This window comes from Neolamprologus multifasciatus, chromosome 10 (genome assembly GCF_963576455.1).
Source record: "Neolamprologus multifasciatus chromosome 10, fNeoMul1.2, whole genome shotgun sequence".
In the NCBI taxonomy this organism is placed as follows: Eukaryota; Metazoa; Chordata; class Actinopteri; order Cichliformes; family Cichlidae; genus Neolamprologus; species Neolamprologus multifasciatus.
In genome coordinates this window covers 31296172-31321688 of record NC_140448.1, presented here as the reverse complement: position 1 = coordinate 31321688, position 25517 = coordinate 31296172, and the positions used below count along the sequence as shown (strand labels likewise).

The 25517-nt window shown below is 41.1% G+C and overlaps 1 protein-coding gene across 1 annotated transcript in view; it reads right to left on the bottom strand.

Annotated features, from left to right (window-relative positions):
* grk6 (G protein-coupled receptor kinase 6) overlaps positions 1–25517 on the bottom strand; it is a 57338-nt gene that overhangs the window by 29073 nt on the left and 2748 nt on the right. The window contains exons 2-3 of the mRNA XM_085173720.1: positions 15646–15741; positions 2778–2890 (exon numbers count right to left, since the gene is read on the bottom strand). Of these exons, the coding sequence (XP_085029846.1) occupies positions 2778–2890; positions 15646–15741 (209 nt within the window). The remainder of the gene's footprint in view (positions 1–2777; positions 2891–15645; positions 15742–25517) is intronic.

Genomic DNA, 25517 nt, shown 5'->3' with positions numbered 1-25517 from the left:
GTGGTTCAAACCAAAATATTTCCAGTATAATTTGGTAGATTAATATTCAATTTGTATGCATATCCCCAGAGGATAAACACAGATGACAGTGATGAAGTAATACACAGAGTAGGGATGCAACGATACCAATTTTTTCAAACCGATACGATACCGATACTTGGATCTGAGTACTTGCCGATACAGAGTACAAAAAACAATACTTCTACCACACACACAAATACAATTGATTGGAAGACAGGTTTTATTATATTCCCTGCCGATAAAAAATAAAATCTTAATAAAAATGACCACAAAAAAATTTCAAGTGAAAAATAAGCACTTCTGTTAAATTATTGCAGAGTCTCCACATTGTAATTTAACAAAATATCACTGAACTATTGGCACTGTCTCGAGCTTTCAGAATAATAAATAAACACTTCTGTTTGGGATAAAAGAAATACAAATTAGGTTTGCGAATAAAATAAACTTTTAAATTATTGCAGAGTGTCCATATTGTAAACAAACAAACAAAATAATTATTATTAAATAAATAATAAAATATAAAAAAATTATAAAATAAATAATAAATAAAATAATAATTGGCCCCCTAGTGGCCAATCTAAAAAACTACAACAGAAATGACAAGCCACCCTCTGATTAATGAAATAAGTTGGTATCGGTTCATGGTATCGGTTAACTTTTACGAGTATGAGTACACACACATTTTACAGTATCGGCCCCGATACCCGATACCAGTATCGGTATCGGTGCATCCCTAACACAGAGGCACCAAGAAAGTCGTGGTCCCCAGAAAGTCCTCGTTCAAAACAATCATCAACAAATTCATGACTAAAAAACCTGAACATCAGGATTCCCAGCTAAACCCTTAATTCCAACCTTCCCCCTGACGAACCTGAAGTTGTGAGGACCACTCTGAATGACCTCATAAAGCAGAAATGTCCCCACTGTAATGGTTTTAGATACAGAAACACACTGTGCGACCTCATCTGCTGCAGTAAACGAGTCATAACTCGCTCCGCTCACTTCAGGAATGCTTCCCTCACACTTTGTTTCATTCCCACCGCAGTGTGTGTGTGACGGGGATACAGCATGGGAGGTAGGAAAGAGCGACTCAGTGACGCAGATTGTTCCCAGAAGTCAAGAGTTCCTGTATTTCATTAAACAGATATTAAACCCTACTTCCTCCTCCTCATCTTCAAGTGCTCCATTTGGGCATTCAGGGTAATTAAACTCGCCAATCAGGGTCAGTTCACCCGAAGAAAAAAAAGAACATTTTCCCACAGCTCAGCGTTGGCCTGCTCGGACAGTTGGACATTTGCATTTATTTTGGGCGACTCGAATCCTGAAAAAACTGTTTATGTATCACAGCAGAAAAAAGCATAAATAGGCCACTTTACCGTGCTCTGTTACTGTGTGTTACTTCCTGCTGTAAACTGAGAGCAGCATTTAGCTGATAATGAGCTAACTTCCTTTATCAATGTGAGTCGTTGGAGGCTAAAAACCAGCTAAAAGTGAGTGGATATTGTGCATGTAGTGCTATAATCACAACGTTTAAATGTCAAAGTGTTTGTTTCCTGTTAAAGGCCTGCTGCTGTATATTCTACCTCATTTCCTGTCATATATCGGGTGCTTGTATTAAAGCTACTAAATAACGATGTTACACCTGGTCCAGTTTAGAGAGCACTGCCTCGTTCTCTAACGGTATCAATGACAGAAATGACCCAGGATTTCTTACAGGAGCGCCTCCTCCACCTCCTCACACAGCCCTAAAACACAGTGCTGAACAATGAGGTCTTCAAACTGCCTGAAGCAGATCTAAACAACACATTAATCTAACGGATTAATTACAAGCTGCAGTTAAATGTCAGATCCGTACTAACACTGATAAGTGTGCTAACTCACTCAGTCAGCCTCTTTCACTGTTGCAGCCACACTGAACTCACAGCCAGTGTAGCCAACTCCTCAGTAAGGAAAATCGCTATTGGCTGTCCTAAAAGTCGCTAGAAGTCGCTAAATGATGTCATCGCCTAATTTGCATAATTAGTCATGCTAATGTAATTGTAACCTACGTTGTTGGAGAGAGAAATAACATCGTGGAAGAGACATAAAGTGAGTAAAAAACGTCCTAAATGCATTTAGAGTTTATTTAGAACTACAAATTAAATTTCTTTTAGCAATTATTGGTTTTTTGTAAGGTCACAATTCCAACCCTGCTCCTTTACCCGGGCTTGGACCGGCAAAAGTGACCCGAAATAGGCATTCTGGTGGAGTTACTTTGTGTGCGTGTGTTTATAAGTAGTTTTAAACCTTGTGATCCACAAAACAGCATAAGAGTAAAAGAAGAACTGACTGCGTTACAGCACCCGCTGCTTGTTGAGAGTAAAAGCGATATGTGCTTTCACGTCTTTAGGGGGTCTGAAAAGTCGCTAAATATAGCGACAAAGTCGCTAAGTTGGCAACACTGCTCACAGCTTAAAGCAAACACACATTAATAAACAGCTGTATCAGTTTTCCTGCCACACAAACCCTCAGATGATACTTTCAGTCTGTATTAAGTGTTTAAACTCAGAAACAGTTTAATCGTGTCTGTTCCTCTCTGCTGTCAGCTGACCTCTCCGTGTCTGATTGGTCACGCTGTTTTCACGTTAACGCGTACGTGGGGAGGCTGATAAACCCTGGGCTCGCAGGACAGTCTGACCCCTGCAGAGAAAGATGCTGAGGCTGGACACACACGAGCACACAAAGAGAAGAGGTCAGACGAAGACGGCTCCGCTTACCACGGCGTCCAGGAACTTGACGCAGCGCTTCAGCTCGGGTCGAGTCTCGCAGAACTGCCTGAAGAGCAGCCGTCCGATCGGCTGCCGCTCGCAGAGGCTGCTGTAGTCCTTCTCTGCAGAGACACGGAGGCAAGCGAGGTCATCGTTACACAGATCTGAATCACAGGAGGCCTGCCTACACTGATGGAAGAAACTATTCTCACATACTTCATTTATCTGGACACAAACGTGCACGTTGTTTAATCCAGAATCAGTCTGTGAATGCTCTCAGGTTAAGCCCATTGCACACTGAGCGTGCTGCGAAAGAGCAACACAGAACATTTCAGATGCAAACTTATTGCGTAACATAAACGCCTTTATGCAGAAAATAAAGCTCAAAGCGAGCACACGGATGTCTGATTGATCAGATCTGTTTATTGGATCTGAAAAATCGAGCTTCATCCAGAAAACTCACGTGGAGTAAAAGGCTGGATTAAGAATAGGCGAATCCAAATGCAGGAAAGATTTACATGATTTAACATGTTTGGTGTGTAGAGGTCTTTGAGGCGCCTGAAGGACACAGGAGTTTAACTTTGGTGCTTTTTAACATCTTTTTCCATCATTTTTAATCCTCAGAGCTTCAGAAGCTCAGGAAGCAACTTTCAGAGCTCTGATAAAAACTGCAACCAGATCAATCCAACACCCACTCCAAAGGTCACAATCTAAACACAAACTCTGGGTTCTTTTCTATAACAAACTTCAAGCTTCAAATTAGGGCTGCCACGATTAGTCGACTATCAAAATCGTCGACGACTGATTTAATAGTCGACACGTCGTTTGAAGCTTTGTAAGATCCCAAAAGACGCAGGAATAAGTAGTAGGATTTAAGAGTGTAATAACGGACTGAAACAGAAGATGGCAGCACTGCATGTACAAGGATGCCAGCTGCCGTTAAACCCCGAAGAAGGAGAAGAAGAAGCTGTGTCCCAGAATTCATAGCGCAGCCCAGCTCAGTTTCCAACAATGGCAGCAGCTAGTTAGTTTTAATATTACTCTTATTATTCTTTCTGGGTCACAAAATAAACATTTAACATATTTTCAGGCGAGAATGTAGCTGTGTAAACCTCAAATATCTGCTCAGTTTATCAAGACACCACATATTTTCAAAAGCGCTCCGACGTTTTTGGAGACGTCTGTTAGCCACTAGCTCGATAGCTAGCCGGGGGCTAGGCTAACTAGAGCCGTGAGAACACCGGACTCCTGCAAATCGTTTTCAAACCCACCGCCGTCTTTCGCTACTCAGGTTAAACATGATATATAAGTCACTTAGATAACTTAAAAATGTTATTGTTTGGCTTTTTTTTAGTATTTTATTTGTTCCTGAGTAAATCGGTTTGGCTGAGATTAAAGTTATAGTTTTTACACAGCTGAATAAACGTCAAGCAGACAGCTGATTATCAGAAGTGTGAGATGCTCGAGAATTTACTCCGGTGTCCTGTTATATTTTAGATAGCAAGGAGTTTATTAAACTTCACCAAAACAATTTGCAAATTTCATTAAAATTTAATAAACTCTCATTTTGTCTTTATTTTTAGTTAGCACATACCTTAAACACTTACAGCTGTGAGCTAATGATAGTTATATAAGAGCAGATGCTGCTGGTGCAATAAACTGTACGTGTTACGTCCAATGGATGATGATCTGATTGGTCAACTAATCGCAAAAATAATCGGTGACTAGTCGACTATCAAAATAATCGTTTGTGGCAGCCCTACTTCAAATTAAATCAGACCCTCACAGGAAGTACAAAGTAGCACGCAACCTTAACCTCACCTTATACCCTGTGGCTATTTACAACGTAGAAAATTCATCAGATGAAATTTGCTTTCGACACAGTTTTTCTTTCCCAAACATTTTTACTTCCTTCTAAATAAAAGCTGACTTTTTATAACATAAATAATAAAGTTCCTGCAAGCAAAACAGCAGGTTTATGCAAATACGCTGGTATTTGATTATTCCATGGATCAGTGTCGTTCCTGTTATGCTGCGAGCACCAAACATGTTCTTATTATCTTATTATTGTTGTTTCTGATGCACTGCATTATTAGAAGGCTCTAGAAAAACAAAGTCGGATGGGCGCTTATTTCTCCATGTAGAGAATGGAGGTTAGAAAATGTTTTCTGAGGAAGGAAACATGCTCAGCACATTTGTGAGGCAGGAACTGTTGTGAAAGACTGAATGTAAATGCTAAAGAGGCAGCGCACTTTCTTATAGCATTAAAGGAGCAGGCCTCGCTCAGTGAACGCTGGAGACCCTGTGACTGACGGAGGAGTAAACCTTTCTGTCACATCGATCAGTCTGACCTTTTCGCTCTTTTCCTCGTCTCTCACGCCGACCGCCCCGATCTTCAGTGAATCGCATTTGCTTGTGCGTGAAGCTTCCTGAGTTGTTTTGCATGCGTACGAGTCACAGATGCAAATCCACGTTTCCTTGTTAGCGTTTCTATTTTTTCCCCTCAAACACAGCTGGACAGATGAACTGAAACGACCCCAGATATCAATCTAAAACCTCCTCATGCGAGTGTGTTTTTGTTTTTGCTGTACATCTGCTGAGTCGTTTCCTGTTGATGACCCACTGACTGACGGTTACTGATGCCTCGTTCCGTCAGGTTCTCCTCTGTTTTATCCTACTTTGAGATTTTCTGCTCTAGTTGTCTCTGCTCTGCCCTTTGTCCCGCTCTCCTCTCCTCTAATGATCTCTTCTCTCTCTGATGTTCCACTTAAGTCCCGCTGCAGAGAGAACAGAGAAGCTAAGTGTGCGGCAAAGGGAATAAATCTGTGGATGACAAAGGACATGAGAGAGAGAACGACGAGAAAAAGGCTGATTATGGACGTTTTGAGACATGATAGTTGTGATATACATGAATGGAGATCCAGGCTGTAGAGAACATGCTGTACATTAACACGCAGAAAACAAAGAGGCCTCTGTCGGGTGTCCTGTTGGCTTCGAAGGCCCTGCAGTGAAAGTGAGTTTCACTGCAGGGCCTCCATCGCTTTATACAGCGTCACACTGATATTAAGTGCACCGGTTTGTTCTAGAATGAGCCGAACGACTATCAATAACCATCCAAAACATCTAACAGGAGGAAAGGTCAGCAGAAAAAAACAGAGTTACTGTTTCCTTCCTTTCAAACCAGCTTGGTAGGAAAATCCAAGCAGATTAGCAGCGTCTGAAATACTCAAACCGGGAAAATCTTCCTCATTCTGGGGCTCAGACTGAACGTCAGCAGGTTATCTCGAGCTGCCACCGTGTGATAGGATGTCTGTGTTAATGACCAGTTGAACAAGTGGATGGTGAGTGTATATATTGTAGGATGTATTTGGTAAAAGGAAGCAGTAAACCTCAGAGCAGCAGCAGCACAATAAAAAAGATTATTTTCATTAACCCTTTAAAACCGGTCGGAGCAGCACGCTCCGTTTTGCGTAACTATTTTTAAATCCCGGTAGCTCTGCAACCACGTGAGCTAGCGCAATAATTTTTTTTGCATATGAAACCGGAGGAGTTGTACTTACATCTTATGCCATCAGCTTGTCCTCGGTCACAGTTTCCTTCCACATATAACTTTGCAAAAACTGCATAAAAAGCACTTGCAGCAACAAAAACATAATATTCCAGAAACACGCTTTGCCGATCCGATCAGCTGTTTGTAACACTTCCTATGTTGGAATAGACGTCAGCACGAACTATCGCATGTCCGCCATGACCTGCCCGAAACCGGAAGTGACGTCATTTTGCAGAAATGTAGTTTTTTACCATCAGGGCCTCATGAGCCTATACTGGTGTTTTTAAAAGTTATCTTTGACTTTATGACTTTCTGTGTCGTTTCTGGGATGCTTAGGACTCATATTGCACTGCTGGAAATAGTTTATTTTGATGCATATGCTGCTTTTTTGCAAATTTGCACTATAATATTTATTTTCGTTTTTCCTGCAGTATATATAAATTGGTGTATCTCAAAAATAAAACTATGAAGACACTCAAAATAAATTTCCTGTGGTGGGAAACTATTTTGTGCAACTTTTTTGTATTTACAGTTTGGAGGGATAAGCCTCTTAAATTTCTCTACTAGAAATATATGTTAAAAAACAAAAACGATTTTCAATTTTTTTGTAGTTTATTGCACTTTTTTGCAATTTATGTAATTACTATGCACTTAATGCAGACATATTGTTAAAATTTAGGCTATAATGGTTGTATTGATGTATAGCAACTTGAAATGCTCCCAAAAATGGCTCCACAGCATGTAAAAATATAATATAAGCTCTGGCGGACTTGGTTCTATGGTAGGTCTTAAAGGGTTAAATCCTACTTAACCCCTGATTATGAACATCTATGAATCTTAGTTATTAGCACTTACATAGAAAAATGCTGGTTGTGCAAGTTGTGCAAAGTGCTTTGACGAGTAGAAAAGTGCTGTATATGAACCAGAGCAGTTAGCATCCTTTATTTTGTCGCCCTGGAAGTTGCTGCATGGTTACAGCATCACCACCCTGACGAAGCAGCCGGTTCCCTCTTCCTCTCTCTGGGTTGTTCGGTTCTATTTAAACCATAAACATATTCCTATGATTCAGCAGCTGAACACTGAAACCAGTGTGGACCTACTTTACTGTAATATCATGTTACTCTAATGGCCTCTTATGAGGACTGAGGGGGAGGCGGAGGCGGAGGAGAAAGCATCAATCGAGACTAAAGATGCTTTCATCTGTGCAGAGGAGGACGTGCGGTGAAACTCCCAGCACGTGTTTCTCAGGTTCGGCGAACAGCAGAGTCGCCGAGGCACAAACAGACAGAAAAACACACTTTGTGTTTTGCTGCCTCGACTCTGCACACAACAAGAAAGCACATGTCCGAGTGCATCGCAGGGCCAATCTTCAGTTTTTTGTTTTTAATCGGTGCTGGTGAAATGTGTCGTAACAAAGGGAGAACATCTGTAAGATCTCTGTTGTGCAACACAGAAATGTCTCACGTTGCTCGCGGCATAATTACATAACAATAAATGATGTTCGTATCAGGGGATGAGAGGAAAAGAGGCTCCTGAATAGCTTCCTCCCACTCGTCGTCGTTCTTCTGGTTACAAAAAAGTCTCGAGGATGAATCGTGACTTCCTTCTTCGTCTGTCAGCTCACTTTCTAATCCTCTGTTTTTACTTTCCTCCTTCTGGCCTATCAGCCCTGCAGCACCTCTGCTCCCCTCTGTGGGACATCAGCATTTCAAACTGTACTGTATGTGGTTTTAACGCTGAGCTTCTAACTTCCTGTGTGTGTTTGACTGAACTCATGCAAATCCAAACTTATTTGCATCGGCCCTTCCAGGGAAACAAAAGAAGCAGCATCTCGAGTGTAAAATCATCTTTATTTCCTTATATTTTCACATCAGCAGGAAGTCTTTAATTATGTTAAGTACGTGTCTAAAAGAAGCCAGATGCAGTGATGATTAGGAAAATTAGCAGATGAGCTGGAAACAGAGTGGTCATGTTATTGACCGCCACCGCTTCAGCTATATTCATATTAGCCTCTATTTCATTTGAAATATCGTCAACTGCTCTGTTAATAATATCTATATATAATATTATACTCTATATGTCCTGGTGCTGCTCTGAGCCTGACGGCCGTTACAGCTGCTCCTGTTGGTGGAGCGTCGTCACCGGACGATGGCCTGTAGTCCCCGAGCAGAGGCTACTCGGAGCTAAAAGGAAGTCTGTTCCTGCCATCATCATGTGGAAGAGCTGCATGAGTTAATTACCCACTGAGGTTACTAGGGGTGGGGGAAAAAATGGATACTGTGTAGCATGGTGATATTTTGTTTGCTAATAATGTATCAATACAGGGACAGCAGAAATCGATATTTTGTTACAAAAAGGTTTTTGTGCTCTGACTTCAGAGCATGTTGATCCTTTTTCTGAGCAAGAATCCTGACATTCCTTCACTGTCCAAATGTGTTTCACTTGTTTTATGGCAGCAATAAACATGACAGTTTACTTATTTTAATTTAAGACATGTTTTATTTTAATTAAGTTTAAAACTTTTTTATTGAATGTAAAATTATATTTTGTTTTAATTTACTTTCAAATTCTTCAGTTGCTGAAGGGGCTGCATAGTTTTCATAAACTGCATAGTTCAGAATAGCTATAATTGTACCAGATGGTTGATTCAGTTAAGTTGGACTAGACTGTAATACAAACCGTTCAGTTTGTCAACAATAAAACTGAAATGAGAGAAAGACTGAGTGTGAGACTTTGATATTAGAGAAAATGAATATTGATAAAGTTTACCTTTATGTACAGAATCTGAATATCGCAAAATATTTTAAAAAATTGCAATAATATCGTATCGTGCGTTAAGTATTGTGATAATATCGTATCGTGGGATGTATGGTGATTCCCACCTCTAGAGGTTACCAGACTGGAACTGCTAGGAGGGCCGTTCTGAGCCTGTCCTGTAACAACAGCACGAATGCTAAAGACGTCATTTCTCAAACTTTCAACTGTTTTTCTAATTTTAAGTCAGATTTGGCCAAATAATTATTTAAGGTTGATTTTAAAGGTTTCATCAGTGATTTAACACAAACACATTAGAATAAACTACTGAACAAAGAGTTAAACAAAGCACAGTAACTACAAATGGAGTTATTAAAGAAGAAGAACATGAATTGTGGGGTTGGCTGTATTAAAATAGAGGTGGTGTAAAAACAGAGCTGACCTACAAAACTATAAGCAACACATTTAAATAATTACTGTAAAAGCAGAACAGTCAAAGTTTATCATCTGCCTCTGATCATCAAACCTGAAGCCGTCTCAGCTTCACCTCCTCGGGCCTGACATACGTTTGGGTGCTGCTCTGGATTTCTCTCTTTATTTGCTCTGTTTAGTTCTCCACACTCTGGACTTCAGCTACTTCAGCTCTGCACCGGTCCTCCACCCACTCAGTCACCCACTCCCTGCTCTAGTGGTTTTATATTAACCCTTTAAGACCTACCATAGAACCAAGTCCGCCAGAGCTTATATTATATGTTTACATGCTGTGGAGCCATTTATGGGAGCATTTCAAGTTGCTATACATCAATACAACCATTACAGCCCAGATTTTAATAATATGTCTGCATTAAGTGCATAGTAATTACATAAATTGCAAAAAAGTGCAATAAACTACAAAAAAATAGAAAATCATTTTTGTTTTTTAACATATATTTCTAGTTAGAGAAATTTAAGAGGCTTATCCCTCAAAACTGTAAATACAAAAAAGTTGCACAAACTAGTTTCCCACCACAGGAAATTTATTTTGAGTGTCTTCATAGTTTTATTTTTGAAATACACCAATTTTTATACACTGCAGGAAAAACAAAAATAAATATTATGATGCAAATTTTCAAAAAAGCAGCATATGCATCAAAATAAACTATTTCCAGCAGTGCAATATGAGTCCTAAGCATCCCAGAAACGACACAGAAAGTCATAAAGTCAAACATAACTTTTAAAAACACCAGTATAGGCTCATGAGGCCCTGATGGTAAAAAACTACATTTCCGCGAAAATGACGTCACTTCCGGTTTCGGGCAGGTCATGGCGGACATGCGATAGTTCGCGCTGACGTCTAATCCAATGTAGGAAGTGTTATGAACAGCTGATCGGATCAGCAAAGCGTGTTTCTGGAATATTATGTTTTTGTTGCTGCAAGTGCTTTTTATGCAGTTTTTGCAAAACTATATGTGGAAGGAAACGTTGACCGAGGACAAGCTGATGGCATAAGATGTAAGTACAACTCCTCCGGTTTCATATGCAAAAAAAATTATTGCGCTAGCTCACGTGGTTGCAGAGCTACCGGGATTTAAAAATAGTTACGCAAAACAGAGCGTGCTGCTCCGACCGGCTTTAAAGGGTTAATGTGTATGGGTCAAAATGACGCCCTGTGCAGCTCCAGGTATACTTTCTCTTTCTTTTGATCCCACAGTATTTGATGACCCACTTTAGAAAAAATCCCAAAATATGAGACGATGGGAGTTAAACAGGGTTTAAAACGACTGCCTTGGCATTTCCAGTGTTAAACACAGTGTGAACGTATCTGTGTGGACGGGAATGTTAATCTGGGTAAAAAGAAAAGATGAAGAGTCCACGCTGTGATTAGAAAATGCCCGAACACGTTATTGAGACAGGAATGTTTCTGGACTGGAACCTGTGGTAACGCTTGGGGAAACCTGAGTGATGAAACGTGTCACATGGTCGTTGCTGTTGCTGAATCATGCAGAGTTTTGTTTACCAAATGGCTCAACTATCGGACCAATAGTGCTTACGTGCATAAACAAAGGCCCATTTTGAGCCTGGAGACGTCTTGAATGACTATTTGAATATTCAAAAATCATGACCATCCCTACAAGCAAAATAAATATGCTTTCTGTCTCTTGCACGCTCCACTCGGGTCCCACCCTTGCTTTAACCAAATTGAGTATTTCCAGTAGTGAAAACACATCTGGATCAAACTGTTTCCTGATACATGTGAGAAAAGTACAACTTTGGAAAATGTCCTGACATTTTAGCTCAGTTAGCTTCATGTGCTTTCATTGTCTTTTTGAACTTCCCAAAACAGTAACAGTAACAGTAAACTTCGCCAAGAACACGACCCTGGAGGCACGCCCCCGGGAGCTGGTGAAATAGAAATCTGTAAGACTTGAGCGTATGTGTAGTCCTTGACTTCTTTGGTGAACTTTGGTTTAGCAGTAACAAACACGTGCTGTGCTTTAGTCCAGCTTGCCCACCTGTCGCCGCTCTGAGCCTCGAGCCATATTACGTTTTATAACAAGTCATCAGCCCAGCTCCACTGCTTCTTCCTCTTCTTTCTTCCTCACAATGTGTCCCATGTGTCTGACTTGCCCCGCCTGGGTACCATGGATGCAACCATGCCTCTGTACACAAACACCCCCCCAGTAGGTGAACAGGAAGTCAGCTGTAAAAATCTTCATAATGCTAATAACTCACATCACACTGATATCACATGTTGCTGCTGCTGTTAGGCAGCAACTTAAAGCAATTGCTTTCATGCACATGACCTCGATTATTTGTTCTAATCAAACATCAGGGACTTTGAGATAAAAGCCCGTCTCTAATGCCGGACAGTGGCCTCCTGCAGCTAAGATAAATATGGGATATGGTTACTATTTAAGGAAATAAAGTCATGAGAACCAAACCAAGTAAACCACAGTTCATGCTTTGGTCACATATCTTCTGACCGTCCCATCTGGACATTTCCATCCAATTTTGTGAAGCAAAACTCATAAACAAGTTGACATAAACACAAAGCACGAGACGCACATGTGCCAGAAACTGCAGTTCCGCTGACGTCCACTTGACGGCAGCTCCAAATGTCCATCAGTCTTCATAGCGTCCCATTTTAAAATGTTCAACTTTAACAAGGAAACAAACATGTTTACAGCCTGATACAAGTTTGGGTATTTCCCAGTCAATGACAACGTTACTGTGGGCGACGTTTTATAAAGGCTTAAAGTTCGACAGGAACCATGTTTGAGCTCATCGTGTCTTTTGGGGCTTTTCAAACAAGTTACTGAATTTGTAGACGATTATTAGCTGGCGCTAATTAGCAGATATTTTTGTCTGTGTTGCACAGTTGCCCAAATATGGTCACTTCTGGGTGCAACAATCGAACATGACAGTGCAAACATCGAGGTTTCAGTGACGTTACACATCATTCTACTTTATGCTTTCTGAAGTAAACATGTACACGGGCTTCTTACCCCCAAAAATGTGAGATAGTCAGTGGACCTGCACTTTTTTGGAGCTCACTCAAAGCTCTTTACACCACAAACCACCGTCATTCATTCACACAGGACTTTATTCTTTAGAAAAAACTACTGTGTGCGAGTTTTATCTATCTGATGACCTAACATGCATGACTTCAGATTGAAGAGGAAACCTGAGCACCTGGAGAAAACTAGCCAGGCGTAGAGAAAAACATGCTCGCTGCTTTGACCTTTAATTTTATTTTGTAAAAAACTTAAGTGCAACCAATGACAAAGCACAACAACGATTATCTCTGAGTCTGGTCTCAGGTAGAGATCAGATCTTTTCCTGAGTGAGTCTAAATTTTATTTCTCCAACCAGTCGCCAGTTAAAATGAAAGTAATCAGTTGGTTGAAACAGTAGAAAAAAACAGGCTGCTTCCTCTTTCTGCAGGCGCCACAGTTTCCTCTGCGGTAGCACTTGAGCAACACTAGCGTTTTGTCTTCATACCACCCACACACTTTCAGACCCATCGCAGGTTTGACTTTTCAATGGATAGCATGCTATTAAAGTTCGCGCAGATTGTCGCTGCTTGTTGCCTGAATGTAAAAGACATTTTTATAACATGTTAGCTGCAGCTCTGAGAATACAACTTCAAAAAGTAAAGGACGCATAAAAACAGAAGTTGTAGCAACGCTTGATCCACAGTCTCGATGTGTTGGACAGGAAGCAGTGACAGTCTGGCGATTACAAAAGACGTCAACTGTCATCTCATAAGTGAGTCTTGGTTTGGGGGAATGGGGGGCAACTGTTTTTCATTCAGTTTATTCTGCAACAGTTTCCAAAACCTTCCATGTAACACGGTTACAAAGTTCACAACTCCAACAGAATATACAACAATCATGATATCATTCAGTTTAGGATTTAAGCCCATGTTAATGCACAACAACCTGACCTCTACCGTGTGTGTGTGGATAAAGTGGGGTTAGCGTGGGGCTAAAGTGGGGTTTGGGCAAGTAGATCCTCATTATTGACATCAGCATGAACGTGTGGCAGAGATGGGACGGTCATCTCAAATCATCAAGAGCCTTCTGCTTATAAAAGTCGATCGACGGGCTCCATGGAGCTCATATAACTTTTATTTGATAACTGGTCTAAATTTAAACTCGTCCAGTTCCTGTAGGAGGGAAATGTTTTCTACGCAAATGGAAATGTATGAAAATGAAGAGCAACGACAGCAAACACTCAGTGTTACGCTCAGTATGAAAGTTCTGCCAGATACATCTTATCTGTAGCTATTTTTATTTAATTTAATAACTGCACAGTACTCTCTGTTTATAGTAACCATTGTCCTTCATGTAAATATGTATGTTTCTGTTCTGTGTCCTGTTTGTATGTATATGTGACTTTTTGGCTGCTGTTACAACCAAATTTTCCCTTGTTTGACAATTAAAAGGATTATTCTATTCTATTCTATTCTATTCTGTTCTATTCTATTCTATTCTACATTAATCAGCATTAAGCAATTTCCCAACCGTCCGGTTAAAAACTGAGACAAAGTCGCAGTTATTGCTACAAATGAGGTTAATGCAAGCATAATGTCATGGATCATATCCAAAGTGGTTGGAAGTGAGATGTTGGCGTGTGACGGGTCACTGTTGACCTTGGAAAGAGTCGTTTCCCTTTCAAAATAAACGTCTTCCTCAGCATATCCACTCTGATCAGTTCTCACAGTGAGAGATATCTCGCATTTAAAAACTAAAACTGTTAAAGTTTGTTATTCACATGTAACAACTCATTTATTCAGTCGTTTGTGATTTATGGAGGTTTATGTGTTGGAACTAACTCTTGATGAGCAACAATTTTGTGATCACAGGACAGTTTTGTACACAACCTGAGGTCTGCTGGTGATAATATCAGCCATGTGGATGAATGAGAGTCTATTTCTGTACAGAATTAGGAAGCCGCCACCGCCGCTGCTGCTGTATACACAGGAAATGAAAAATCAACACTGATCGTATTCCCTCAGTGAAATGTCATGTTTAATACTGAGGATGAGTAGCTCATGTTTCACTGCAGCCGTGTGTCTCTACTTTATTTGCTTTTTTAAAGAGTTTTGAGCCTCTGGGCCACCATACCAGAGTGCAAAGAGACACTAGAAAGCACAACATCTTCTGAAACAATGAGGGGATTGAAGTCAGGCTTCAGATGAGCCACAAAGCTGCTGTGCAGCAATTCATAAATTAATATCTAAAACTGGACGTCTTTTAGGGGTTTTTCCCCAGTAAAGAGGAGTCATCTGCTTCTCACTAAAGACGTTTTAAGATATAACTCCCACACAACTCCTTTAACACAACTCCGGTGCAGAAACAGTTAGGTCTCTGTGGACAGTTTTAACCTTCATAACGACTGCAGGAGACTTTTTTATAACTTGGAACCTGGAGCTATACTGGGAGGGCTTTAGGGTAGGGGCGTGGCCTCTGACACGGCCTGTAGCTGCTGATTAAATGTTGATGTTAACGACTGCAAAGTCCACACCCGATAGGTGACTTAACGATGCGTCCATCTTTTAAATACAATCATTGAGGGATTGTGTCACGCCAAGTGGGCGTTGGTGGAACTGCAGTTTCAGCCCAGCTGGTTGCTGCTCGTTTCCCCACAGATGAAACTTTATTTATAAATCAATAAGGACGAGGACACGCCGGTAATCATGATAACAGTGAAAAATTCAATGATGATGTTAAAAACTTCGTAAATAATCCACCTGCTACAGATTCTTCCCTTTCAGTTTCAGTTCAATATATTATTGCATAATTACCCACTTAAATAATTTCTTGTGTTTTGCATTATCACAGACTGTGTTTTCCATGGTAATAGTTACAGTAAAAATGTCCCCTTATCTCCTCTATTTCTTAATTCGATGTTTTTTTGTGCAAGTCTCATCATGTCGAGTTTGAGGTACCAGCGGTGATGACTGAGGGGTATTCAAAGGGTGCCATGGATACGATGTGTTTCAAAGGCGTCAGACTCACTCGACACAAAGACGTCCACGTCAAATGAGATAAAGGTGCTGCTCTGAGAGAGAGAGCGGCGTCAGCTCACCTATGGTTTGTCGAAGCTCCTCGCACAAACTTATGTGTGGGAACTGCAGCATCTGCTTCCACTTCTTGCTCTTTCCTTTTCTGTTCCCGCCCCCTCCTGTGAATGACACACACATTTTTTATTTTATTTTGGGTTTGAAGGAGAAGAAAGTCTCTACATTCAAAAGAAAGCGAGAAACACGAAGAAACACGTGAGCGTTTAAAGTAAATCAGCAGGATGTGTCGTCATACCGTTAATACTGAGAACCCGACTGAGGATTTTAAGACTTAAATATGCGTCGAGTGCATATTAAAAACAGCATCGAGCCATGACGAGCTGCATGCTGATGTTTCTGAACAAGTAAAGTAAGAAACTCAAATTCTGGTTTCAAGGTTGGATTTTGGGACCGTTTCTGAGGATTTCAGAGAGCCGATCGATGCAGTGATCTGATTGGTCAGATCTGCTTATTCAGATCCAAAAAATCTAACTTGGTTTGAAAACATAAATGTTGCAAATTCACCCAGTGAAATCACATGATCAGTGTGAAAAGCTGCACTGAAAAATCAGACATGCAAATATTTTCTGAGCGCTGGAATGTTTTTCCTGATGTTCCTTGATGTTAAACAACTAGTAAATTCATTGCAGGGACAGTTTGTGTTAGCCTGACTGCTCACCACAGATCACATATGAACAATGGTCTGTTTGTGTGTTATAAACCAGGAAGCTCGTTGGTTTGATGAAGTCAGGTTTTTTTTTCAATCTTAGGACTGAGAGCGTCCAGCAGTCATTTGGGTTAAATGTTATTCTCCAACTGGTTGTCAAGTAGTTTCTGGAGGTTACCAGCTTAAAAGCTTCCCTGGGACTGCTTTAGTCACTCATAGTTTGCACGAAACACACCAACCTATCCGCCAACACATAACCTGGAAACAGAGAGCGTTTCCCTTCCAAGTAAAAGTTACGCCTTACTGTTGCAACCAACACGTTTCAAAAGGTACCGCTTTTACTTTGAAGGGACACTATATTTGTAGAGTAGTTTGGTGAGTAGTTTGAGTCGACGTCTTCCATACTGGTGAACGAAGCAAACGCCAGGAAACCAGGAAATTTTTATTTTAGGGGAACACGCCAATACGCCAATCACAAGGTAACATTATTTTACTCCGATGGTGGGTTCACACTAAGCAGACCAGACTAGACCATGATGCATTGAGTTTTTCCTTTCCAGTCACCTTTCTCACTCACTATGTGTTAACAGACCTCTCTGCATTGAATCATATCTGTTATTAACCTCTGTCTGTCTTCCACAGCATGTCTTTATCCTGTCTTCCTTCTCTCACCCCAACCAATCACAGCAGATGGCCCCGCCCCTCCCTGAGCCTGGTTCTGCCGGAGGTTTCTTCCTGTTAAAAGGGAGTTTTTCCTTCCCACTGTCGCCAAAGTGCTGCTCATAGGGGGTCATATGATTGTTGGGTTTTTCTCTGTATCTATGAAGCGCCTTGAGGCGACTTTTGTTGTGATTTGGCGCTATATAAATAAAATTGAATTGAATTGAACTAGACTATAATACAATAGAAGCTGCAGCAGGTGATGTCTGTGTGGTTTTAAAGCTTTGTTGTTGCTGTGATGAGATTCTTTCGATGGCCATGATGTAATTCCACATAAGTAGTCCTCCTGTTGGCGGTCATGGCTGAATATTCTTGGGTTCCCAAAATCACTGTTCTTCATGTTTCATCTGAAAACTCCACCATAACAACCACAATTTACAAAGTAAACATCACGTGGTAAACACAACTTGCGACCACAAGCTCCACGAAGGTCGTAAACTGAGTACGAAGCAGGGTCGCTTTCTCGTAGACGTCTATTCAATCAGATCTGTTTGAAACCAGAAGAGTCGCCCCCTGCTGGAAGTTGGTTTGATCCATACGTGAGAACAGAAGAGAGAAAAGCAGCATGTTGTGGTTTTAGTAGGAAGCGCAGGCTCGATCTATGGGGGTCATGTGACCAGAGGTGCTGATCTGAGCAGATGTGGCTCCCATGCGCTTTAAACAAACAGCAGGAAACCCAACACTCATACCCACAATCACTAATTTCGCAGCTTCACCCTCTATCTCTAATTTCGAGGGTTTGAGGCTTACACATGTTCAGTAACACCTCTGCTGTTGTCGGCTGTGGGTGGCAGGCAAGGTCAAAGGGCTCGTTACAACAAATGATCCCCAGCGATGAGCCGGCTCCTCACCAATCCAGCTGTGCACACACGAGCTGCAATGCACAAAGGAAAATGAAACCGAGAGCCGGACAAATGTCTGCCTGTTTATCCTCCTTCCTCCAGAGTCGTATTCAAATAAGATGAAACCAGTGAGAGAAATCTGATTAAATTTGGTCCTTTGAATTTACTCAGAGGTGATATCGATCTCTAAAAGAGGATCTTTGTAAAGCTGTGACCTGCAGGTCTGCATCTGAGGATTGTTTGTTTTAGGGTTTCTGGGATGTTTTGAAGGACGGTCTGAATACTAAATCACAGACACTGAGAAAAACAGAGGGAAGTAGTTTCTAAATCAATAATCAATTTAGCAAACAGGTCCTGTGAAGCCTGTTTAAAGCTTTTGAACATGAAGCATTTCTCTCTGTGGACAAAAGCAGACTGTCTCTACACCCAAGCCTGAACCACTCCTGAATCCTCTTTGTTTATCTCAGTTAAGAGCACATGCTGTGGTCAGAGGAGGGAGCTTTTATTCAAGGCTCCGTGTTTGAAATGCGATGAGGTTAAAAGTCATGGCAACCCTGCAGCCCATGAACCGTTTTCATAGAAGCCGTCGAGCAGGGTGAAGACAAAGAGCTGCAGAACAAAGAGAAACCAGAGGAAGTTCCTGTCCTCTCTGTGTTTGGGCGGTTTCTCAGAGGCAGGCGGCACTCTCGTTTCTGATAGAGCTTCATGCAAGACGCAGCAATAAGCAGGACAAGCACACTCTGTGAGCTCATGTCTGAGCCTCGAACGCCAACCATCCTCCCTTTGCAACTTTAGGAAAGAGATCGGATCCCCACCAGAACCGTACAGCTTCTTCCTGTCACCATGCTCCGTATATATCTGCTCCAGAGATTCTTAACATTTAATCTGATGACAAACATCCATCTTTTAGAGATATTGGATCATTGCGCTACAAAAACAAGAATAAAGTCTAAAGAATCTGCATTTAATATTGATGAAAGTCAGGAATTCAGACGATCTCTAAAAGTGGAGCAAAGCAGTGATGGAGAAATGTTTTGGTAGCATCGACTGCAGTTCCTCTAACAGCCAGTTCAAAAAAGTGACTCGTTCCTCATTGATTCCCACTTTACAGAAGAAATCAACAAGCTAAGAATAAACACATTGGGACAGTTTCTCCCTTCAGCTTCAGTATGGTGGGTAAATTTGTTTATAACTGATCCATCTCGATCCTTCCGAGGCTTAAAGTTGGGCTGCAGTGATTAATATTGGATTGTAGCTCTAGTAGAAGTGGATTGGGCTTGTTCCCATCATGCATTTGGGAGCATTTTTAGTGGAATATCTGATAAGTAATCTATTCTCTTCTGCTTCCAAAAACCCAACAGGACAGCTGCAATAAATCTAATCAAACGGCAGGTTCATAAATGGACATCAGTGTCTATGGTCTCATCATCGTGTTGCTATTTTCTGGCCCTTGGCTACAAAAAACTGGGACAGAAAGTCAGATTTAAAGAATAAAAAATAAAGGAGAGCGAGTCCCCCCATCTGCTGTCTGTAAACACCCTCTTACGTGAAATATCGTGAACCTGCACCATCCAGGCTTTCACCGATAACACGGCGTTGTTGTAAATACAGCAGCAGCCTTGAGGCGTCCAGCCTTCAGCATCCCTGATCCTGAAGGAAGGCAGTCCACGCTTCAGGATTTGCTATTCAAATACTTCCAGGCAGCTGCTTTGAAAATCAATTACTGTCATAAAGACACTGCAAACAAGATGTTGTGTTTGTGGCTGGAAAATGGGCAATAATATCAGAATTACAGATAAGCTGACTGATGCCCCGCGCCCGCTGTGTGCATTAGTGAAAATGTAACAAATGTAACAAACAGCATGAGTACACGGATGGAAAGCCGATGAAAGACGGACTGAGCGATACACCGATGTAATTAAGATGAAAGCAGCCCAATTCATCCCGCACTCTCAAAGTCATTAGGCAGTTCAAAGGTTACACTTGAAGGCCAAACATGACCCTGGAGGCCATTATGAGGCTGGCTTATGAGCTAAGCAAGGTGAGTTCAGGTTTGACCATGCTCTGAAGCAAGTTCAGGAAGGAAACCACTGCCTGCTGACCAATCAGCTGACCAATCAGCAGGCAGTGCAACACCTTAAACTCTGTATTTCCATTCATGAAGACGTCTGCTGATTTCAGGCCTTGACAATGACTTTGACTTGGTTCGGTGTTGGGTGGTGTTTTTCTGAACCATGGAAATAATTCTGTGATCATCCACTTTCGTGTTGCTACGCTGGTCAGTGCATTCATGTTTTCAAAGAATGAACAAGATTGTTGATTTGACTGGTCTCTGAATAATTTCTAGATCTTTTATCAGTTTCCTGTCAGTCAACTGTCCGATTACTTTTAAGTCTCTGGAAATGGGACACTGTCTTTAAAAAAGACTGTAATTTCTGATGTTGCAAAAACACTCTGCAACAAAGCTGAAGGTCTGCACGTCTTTGCATCTTGATTATCTGATCTAAAATCCACTGTGGTGGTGTTTGGATTGTGTATTTGTGAAGCAAGGCACAACAACCAGGAAGCTCCTCTTTACAATAAAATGTTAACATCGAAGGCCCCGATAGGACCATCTCAGGACACTGTAGGTAGAGAATACAGACGCAGAGGCCAGACACATTCTGATTTAATACAGATTTATCAAATCAGTTCATCAGCTAGGTCCAGATATGCTTCTTTTAATGTTTTTCTGTATGTCAGGGTACCAGATTAAAATGCTGAACAGGTCATTACAACTTTGGTGGTTCAACCAACATGTAAACCGAGGCAAGTGCTTACATCGAGTGGACAGAAAACCGGCCTCAAACGTGCCGATTCGCAGCTTTTTCAGCAAAGCAAACGAAAAATTGTTTTTTATTTGGCTCTGCGACTTCGTTCCGCTTACGTTTATTTTTAAAAGGTGTTATTTTAAGGTGTTTGTGCTTCGCTTTAAAGCTCACGATTTCCCAGATTTTAATTGCTGTAAACAGCAGTGAGAGAGGAAGTGACATCAGGGACCGAAATCACATAGCATAAGGTGAGAAGTGGAACGCAAAAAAACAGAGGAGGAGGTGACAATCAAGTCAGGTTCAGATGCGGCTTTTCATTGTATTTCCTGTGAGGAGGCACGTTTCCTTTGTGCTGTGCATTCAGACTGTGGTTTCGTCCGACATTAAAGGAGGATATTTGTGTCTATATACCAACTAACATTACTATAGGAGTAATATGGCTGTTTTAGAGTGTGCAGGGTTTTTACTGATGTGTTCGAGTGCCGGGCCAACACTCGTATATTTTAAGGCCGCCTCCTCTTACCCAAGATGACAGATTGTCAATGAAATGCAGTCGGTCAATACGACCTGGCTACTTGGAGCTGCCTGGAGCAGAGGGAATCTCATAAAAGACAGAGCCTGGGAGTAAAGACGGGGCTTGAAGGTTTTTAAAGCAAACTTTATTGGTGTTTTTGTCAGCTTTGATTAGTGAACCGCTTCGAGTACTGACACCTGCTCCTGGATTAGAGACGTCATCATCAGTCTATGCTTTCTCAGTCTCACTAAGCAATGAAGAAACACTACAGATAAACCATGAACCATAACATGTTCTGCTTTCTCAGAAACATTCCTGCCTTTTCACTATTGATAATGTCTTCTCACTACAGAAGAACCATTAAATAACAGAAGACTTCCTTTCTTCTTTAACTCTAGATGAACCCGACAATTTATTTCATGTATTTGTGTTGTTTGTTTGGTTGTTTTACAGGTTTGTTGCACTGATGAATTTCTCTGATTTACACCAGCAGCATTTCTTTGTAACGTCCTGTTGAAACTGCACTTGGGCTCCAACTGTTGGGCTGTTTATTATCACTTTTACACACAGATGGTTTATTAAATGTTAACATTTTCAAGAAGGTTTTTAGGTAATCGTCTTCCATCAAACTGGACTGACTTTAACCCCTCTGTTCTTGGAGTATTTCATCCTTCTGTAGCAGGACGCTAATTCTTTACTTTACAACAGATTGTTTCAAATTTCTCAGTACCAGCTGTGGCACAAACCATATCTTTCTCATCCATCTGTAGGTAGCTGGTTTATAATTATTGATTAACAACATTATTGCCAGAGATCTTATAAGAGAGACTCGGGTGACAGAAACAATCCTGCACTCAAATCAATGGGAGTTTATTTGGTAGGAGGCAGAAGTTGACCATACAGGTTTTTTTTAAACCATATTTAGGGTTAAATTTAAACAACCTTTGGTGATTATAAACAATAACCACACAAACAAAGTCAAAAGATATTTCAGAAATGGTGAGAGTTGCTTTCATGAGGCCGCAGCCTTCGTTAGTGCACGGTCAGCATTTCTGGAGCTTAACGGGCTCGTTGGGCTGCTGGATTTTGCTTGTTTAGCAAGTCAACGAGTTAATAATAGTGGTTTGGAAATAAAACAAATGAAAAACAATTTTTAATTTTTTATGCTTTGAACAGAAAGCAAATTATCCACATCAGGACACTGTTACCAAGTACCAGCCATTCCTACTGCCTCGAGTAAGATCTCACGTATGCGACTGAGATCTGAGTAAGTTTACACTGACTGGTATGATATCGGGACTGATGATGCTGTCTTAGTGGACGAAGAGTAGACAGAATGAACTTAAAGTCGGTTGGACGTTTACATCAGTTTATTGCCTCACCAGACTTTTTGATTGCGTGCAGCAGTTCAGTTTGGTCGTGCTGTTGCACACGCACGATGCCGTCTTTGTGCCCGTTTTATGTGCTTAATTGCATCATTCTCTGTGCAACATCCAGGATAACCTCCCAGATTTTGAAACCTAAACGGTGGCAGGTGTGACCACGTGCTAACAGGGTTTACTGCGGGGCTTTAGATACCAAAGAAGCACCTAAAAAAAAAACAATGAGCCACGAATGCCTCACGTCAGTCCATAATTCAAAGCTCACAAAATAAAAATCACCGCCATCCTTCACTGATGAATGTGACAACAAACACACACTTGTTCTGCCTGTGTTAAGCTAAGTGTTAGCTTAATATTCGTTAGAACATCTAAAACATGGACAGAAATCACACAGGAAGTTAAAAAACATATTAAGCTAACATGGAAACACATCTAATCTAATACAGCTAACTAGATGGCTAACCGTGTAGTAACAGTGTAGCAGCTAATTACGCCAATATCACAGTGAAAACTGAAAGTGGACTGGGGCGTGTATATTGTGTTTTACTGCACGTCTAATATATGAAAAAATAATTCTATGTTTGGTTTTGATGTCGTGTAAAATCGCTCCTCAGTGCTGGCCTAAATCACCGATCGGCCCTGCAGCACAAGAGCAGACATCTGCAGGGCATGAGCGTCTCTGCACACAGGAAGTGACACAAAAGGTCACGACTGGAACTTTTGCGCAGCAGAGAGCGTCTCTCTCCTCCGTTCGTGCTCCAGCGTTCACATCGCGCTGCATGATTTTAGGTCACTGACACATTCAGCGTTTCTTAGCGTGCCATCAAGAAGAAAACTGCAGCTCAGAGGCTTGAACCCCCTGACTCTTTCTTTGGAGTAATACTGAAGAGCCGTCACGCTGCACATGCCTTTCGGCGAACTTTTGAGACTCTTCACGAACTAATTTGATTTCCAAGGCACACTGAAATTAACTGGTACTAATTGCTTAACAGAAGTGAGGAAATGGGCTAAAATCACATCCTTGGGCAAAGCTGAAGACGGCATACAGTATACAGCACTCTGAATAACCCAACTTCAGAGTAAAACAGGTCTACTACAGATGAAACTCCCAAAAAAGCTTCCTTCTGAAATTTCCATAACACACCTGAAGGACACAAAGATGTCGAAAATCAAGGTGCTACTCCTCTAAAAGGTTCACGGATGCAAAAACAGAGCTGCTGATGAGCTGAGTTTATCATCGTCTGGCTGAAGAGCTCCTCTGCACCGAAGTTATATGCTCTTTGTAAACCTACATTTAGATTACAGGATTATCTTTAGGACTCATGTGCAGTTACAAAGAAAGTACACAAACATGAATTAATCAGGTTCTTTGTAGGTTGTAAAATTAGGTCAATACAACCTGTAATAAAATACAAAATATAACATATGTATCATCACACTTTGTAACAAAACCAAAGCAAAATGTAGAAACGGTGTGGGGAAAAATGAAGTGCACCCCAATGCATCCGTAGAGACTTAGAGGTTAAGTATCAGCCAGATGCTGATAATCAAATGCAGTTAATTCATTTATCATCGGGCTGCCACAAACGATTATTTTGATAGTCGACTAGTCACCGATTATTTTTGTGATTAGTCGACTAATCAGATCATCATCCATTGGACGTACAGCGTACAGCTTATTGCACCAGCAGCATCTGCTCTTATATAACTATCATTAGCTTACAGCTTTAAGTGTTTAAGGTCTGTGCTAACTAAAAATAAAGACAAGATGATAGTTTATTAAATTTTAATGACATTTGCAGATTGTTTCGGTGAAGTTTAATAAACTCCTTGCTATCTAAAATATAACAGGACACCGGAGTAAATTCTCGAGCATCTCACACTTCTGATAATCAGCTGTCTGCTTGATGTTTATTCAGCTGTGTAAAAACTATAACTTTAATCTCAGCCAAACCGATTTACTCAGGAACAAATAAAATACTAAAAAAAAGCCAAACAATAACATTTTTAAGTTATCTAAGTGACTTATATATCATGTTTAACCTGAGTAGCGAAAGACAGCGGTGGATTTGATAACGATTTGCCGGAGTCCGGTGTTCTCATGGCTCTAGTTAGCCTAGCCCCCGGCTAGCTATCGAGCTGGTGGCTAACAGACGTCTCCGAAAACGTCGGAGCGCTTTTGAAAATATGTGGTGTCTTGATAAACTGAGCAGATACTTGAGGTTTACACAGCTACATTCTCGCCTGAAAATATATTAAACGTTTATTTTGTGACCCAGAAAGAATAATAAGAGTAATATTAAAACTAACTAGCTGCCGCCATTGTTGGAAACTGAGCTGGGCTGCGCTATGAATTCTGGGACACAGCTTCTTCTTCTTCTTCGGGGTTTAACAGCAGCTGGCATCCTTGTACATGCAGTGCTGCCATCTTCTGTTTCAGTCCGTTATTACACTCTTAAATCCTACTACTTATTCCTGCATCTTTTGGGATCTTACAAAGCTTCAAACGACGCGTCGACTATTAAATCAGTCGTCGACGATTTTGATAGTCGACGTAATCGTGACTAGTCGACTAATCGTGGCAGCCCTAATTTATCATCGGAAAGCATGACCACCTCTATTGACTCATTCAGGTGTGTGATAACACAATTCAATTATATTTTATTTTTATAGCACAAATCACAACAACTGCCACCTCAAGGTGCTTCATATTTTGAGGTAAAGACCTTTCAATGATCCCCAACAATCAGACGACCCCCTGTGAGCAAGCGCTCGGTGACAGTGGGAAGGAAAAACTCCCTTTCAACAGGAAGAAACCTCCAGCAGAACCATACTACGATCTTCTCAGGAGTGAACAGCAAAGACGTCCAAACGTCTGGGAAACTGCAGAAAAGCCTCCGACTCTACGGGCCTCAGTCAGCTTATTAAAGGTTAAAGTTCATGTCAGCACACTTAGACAAAGA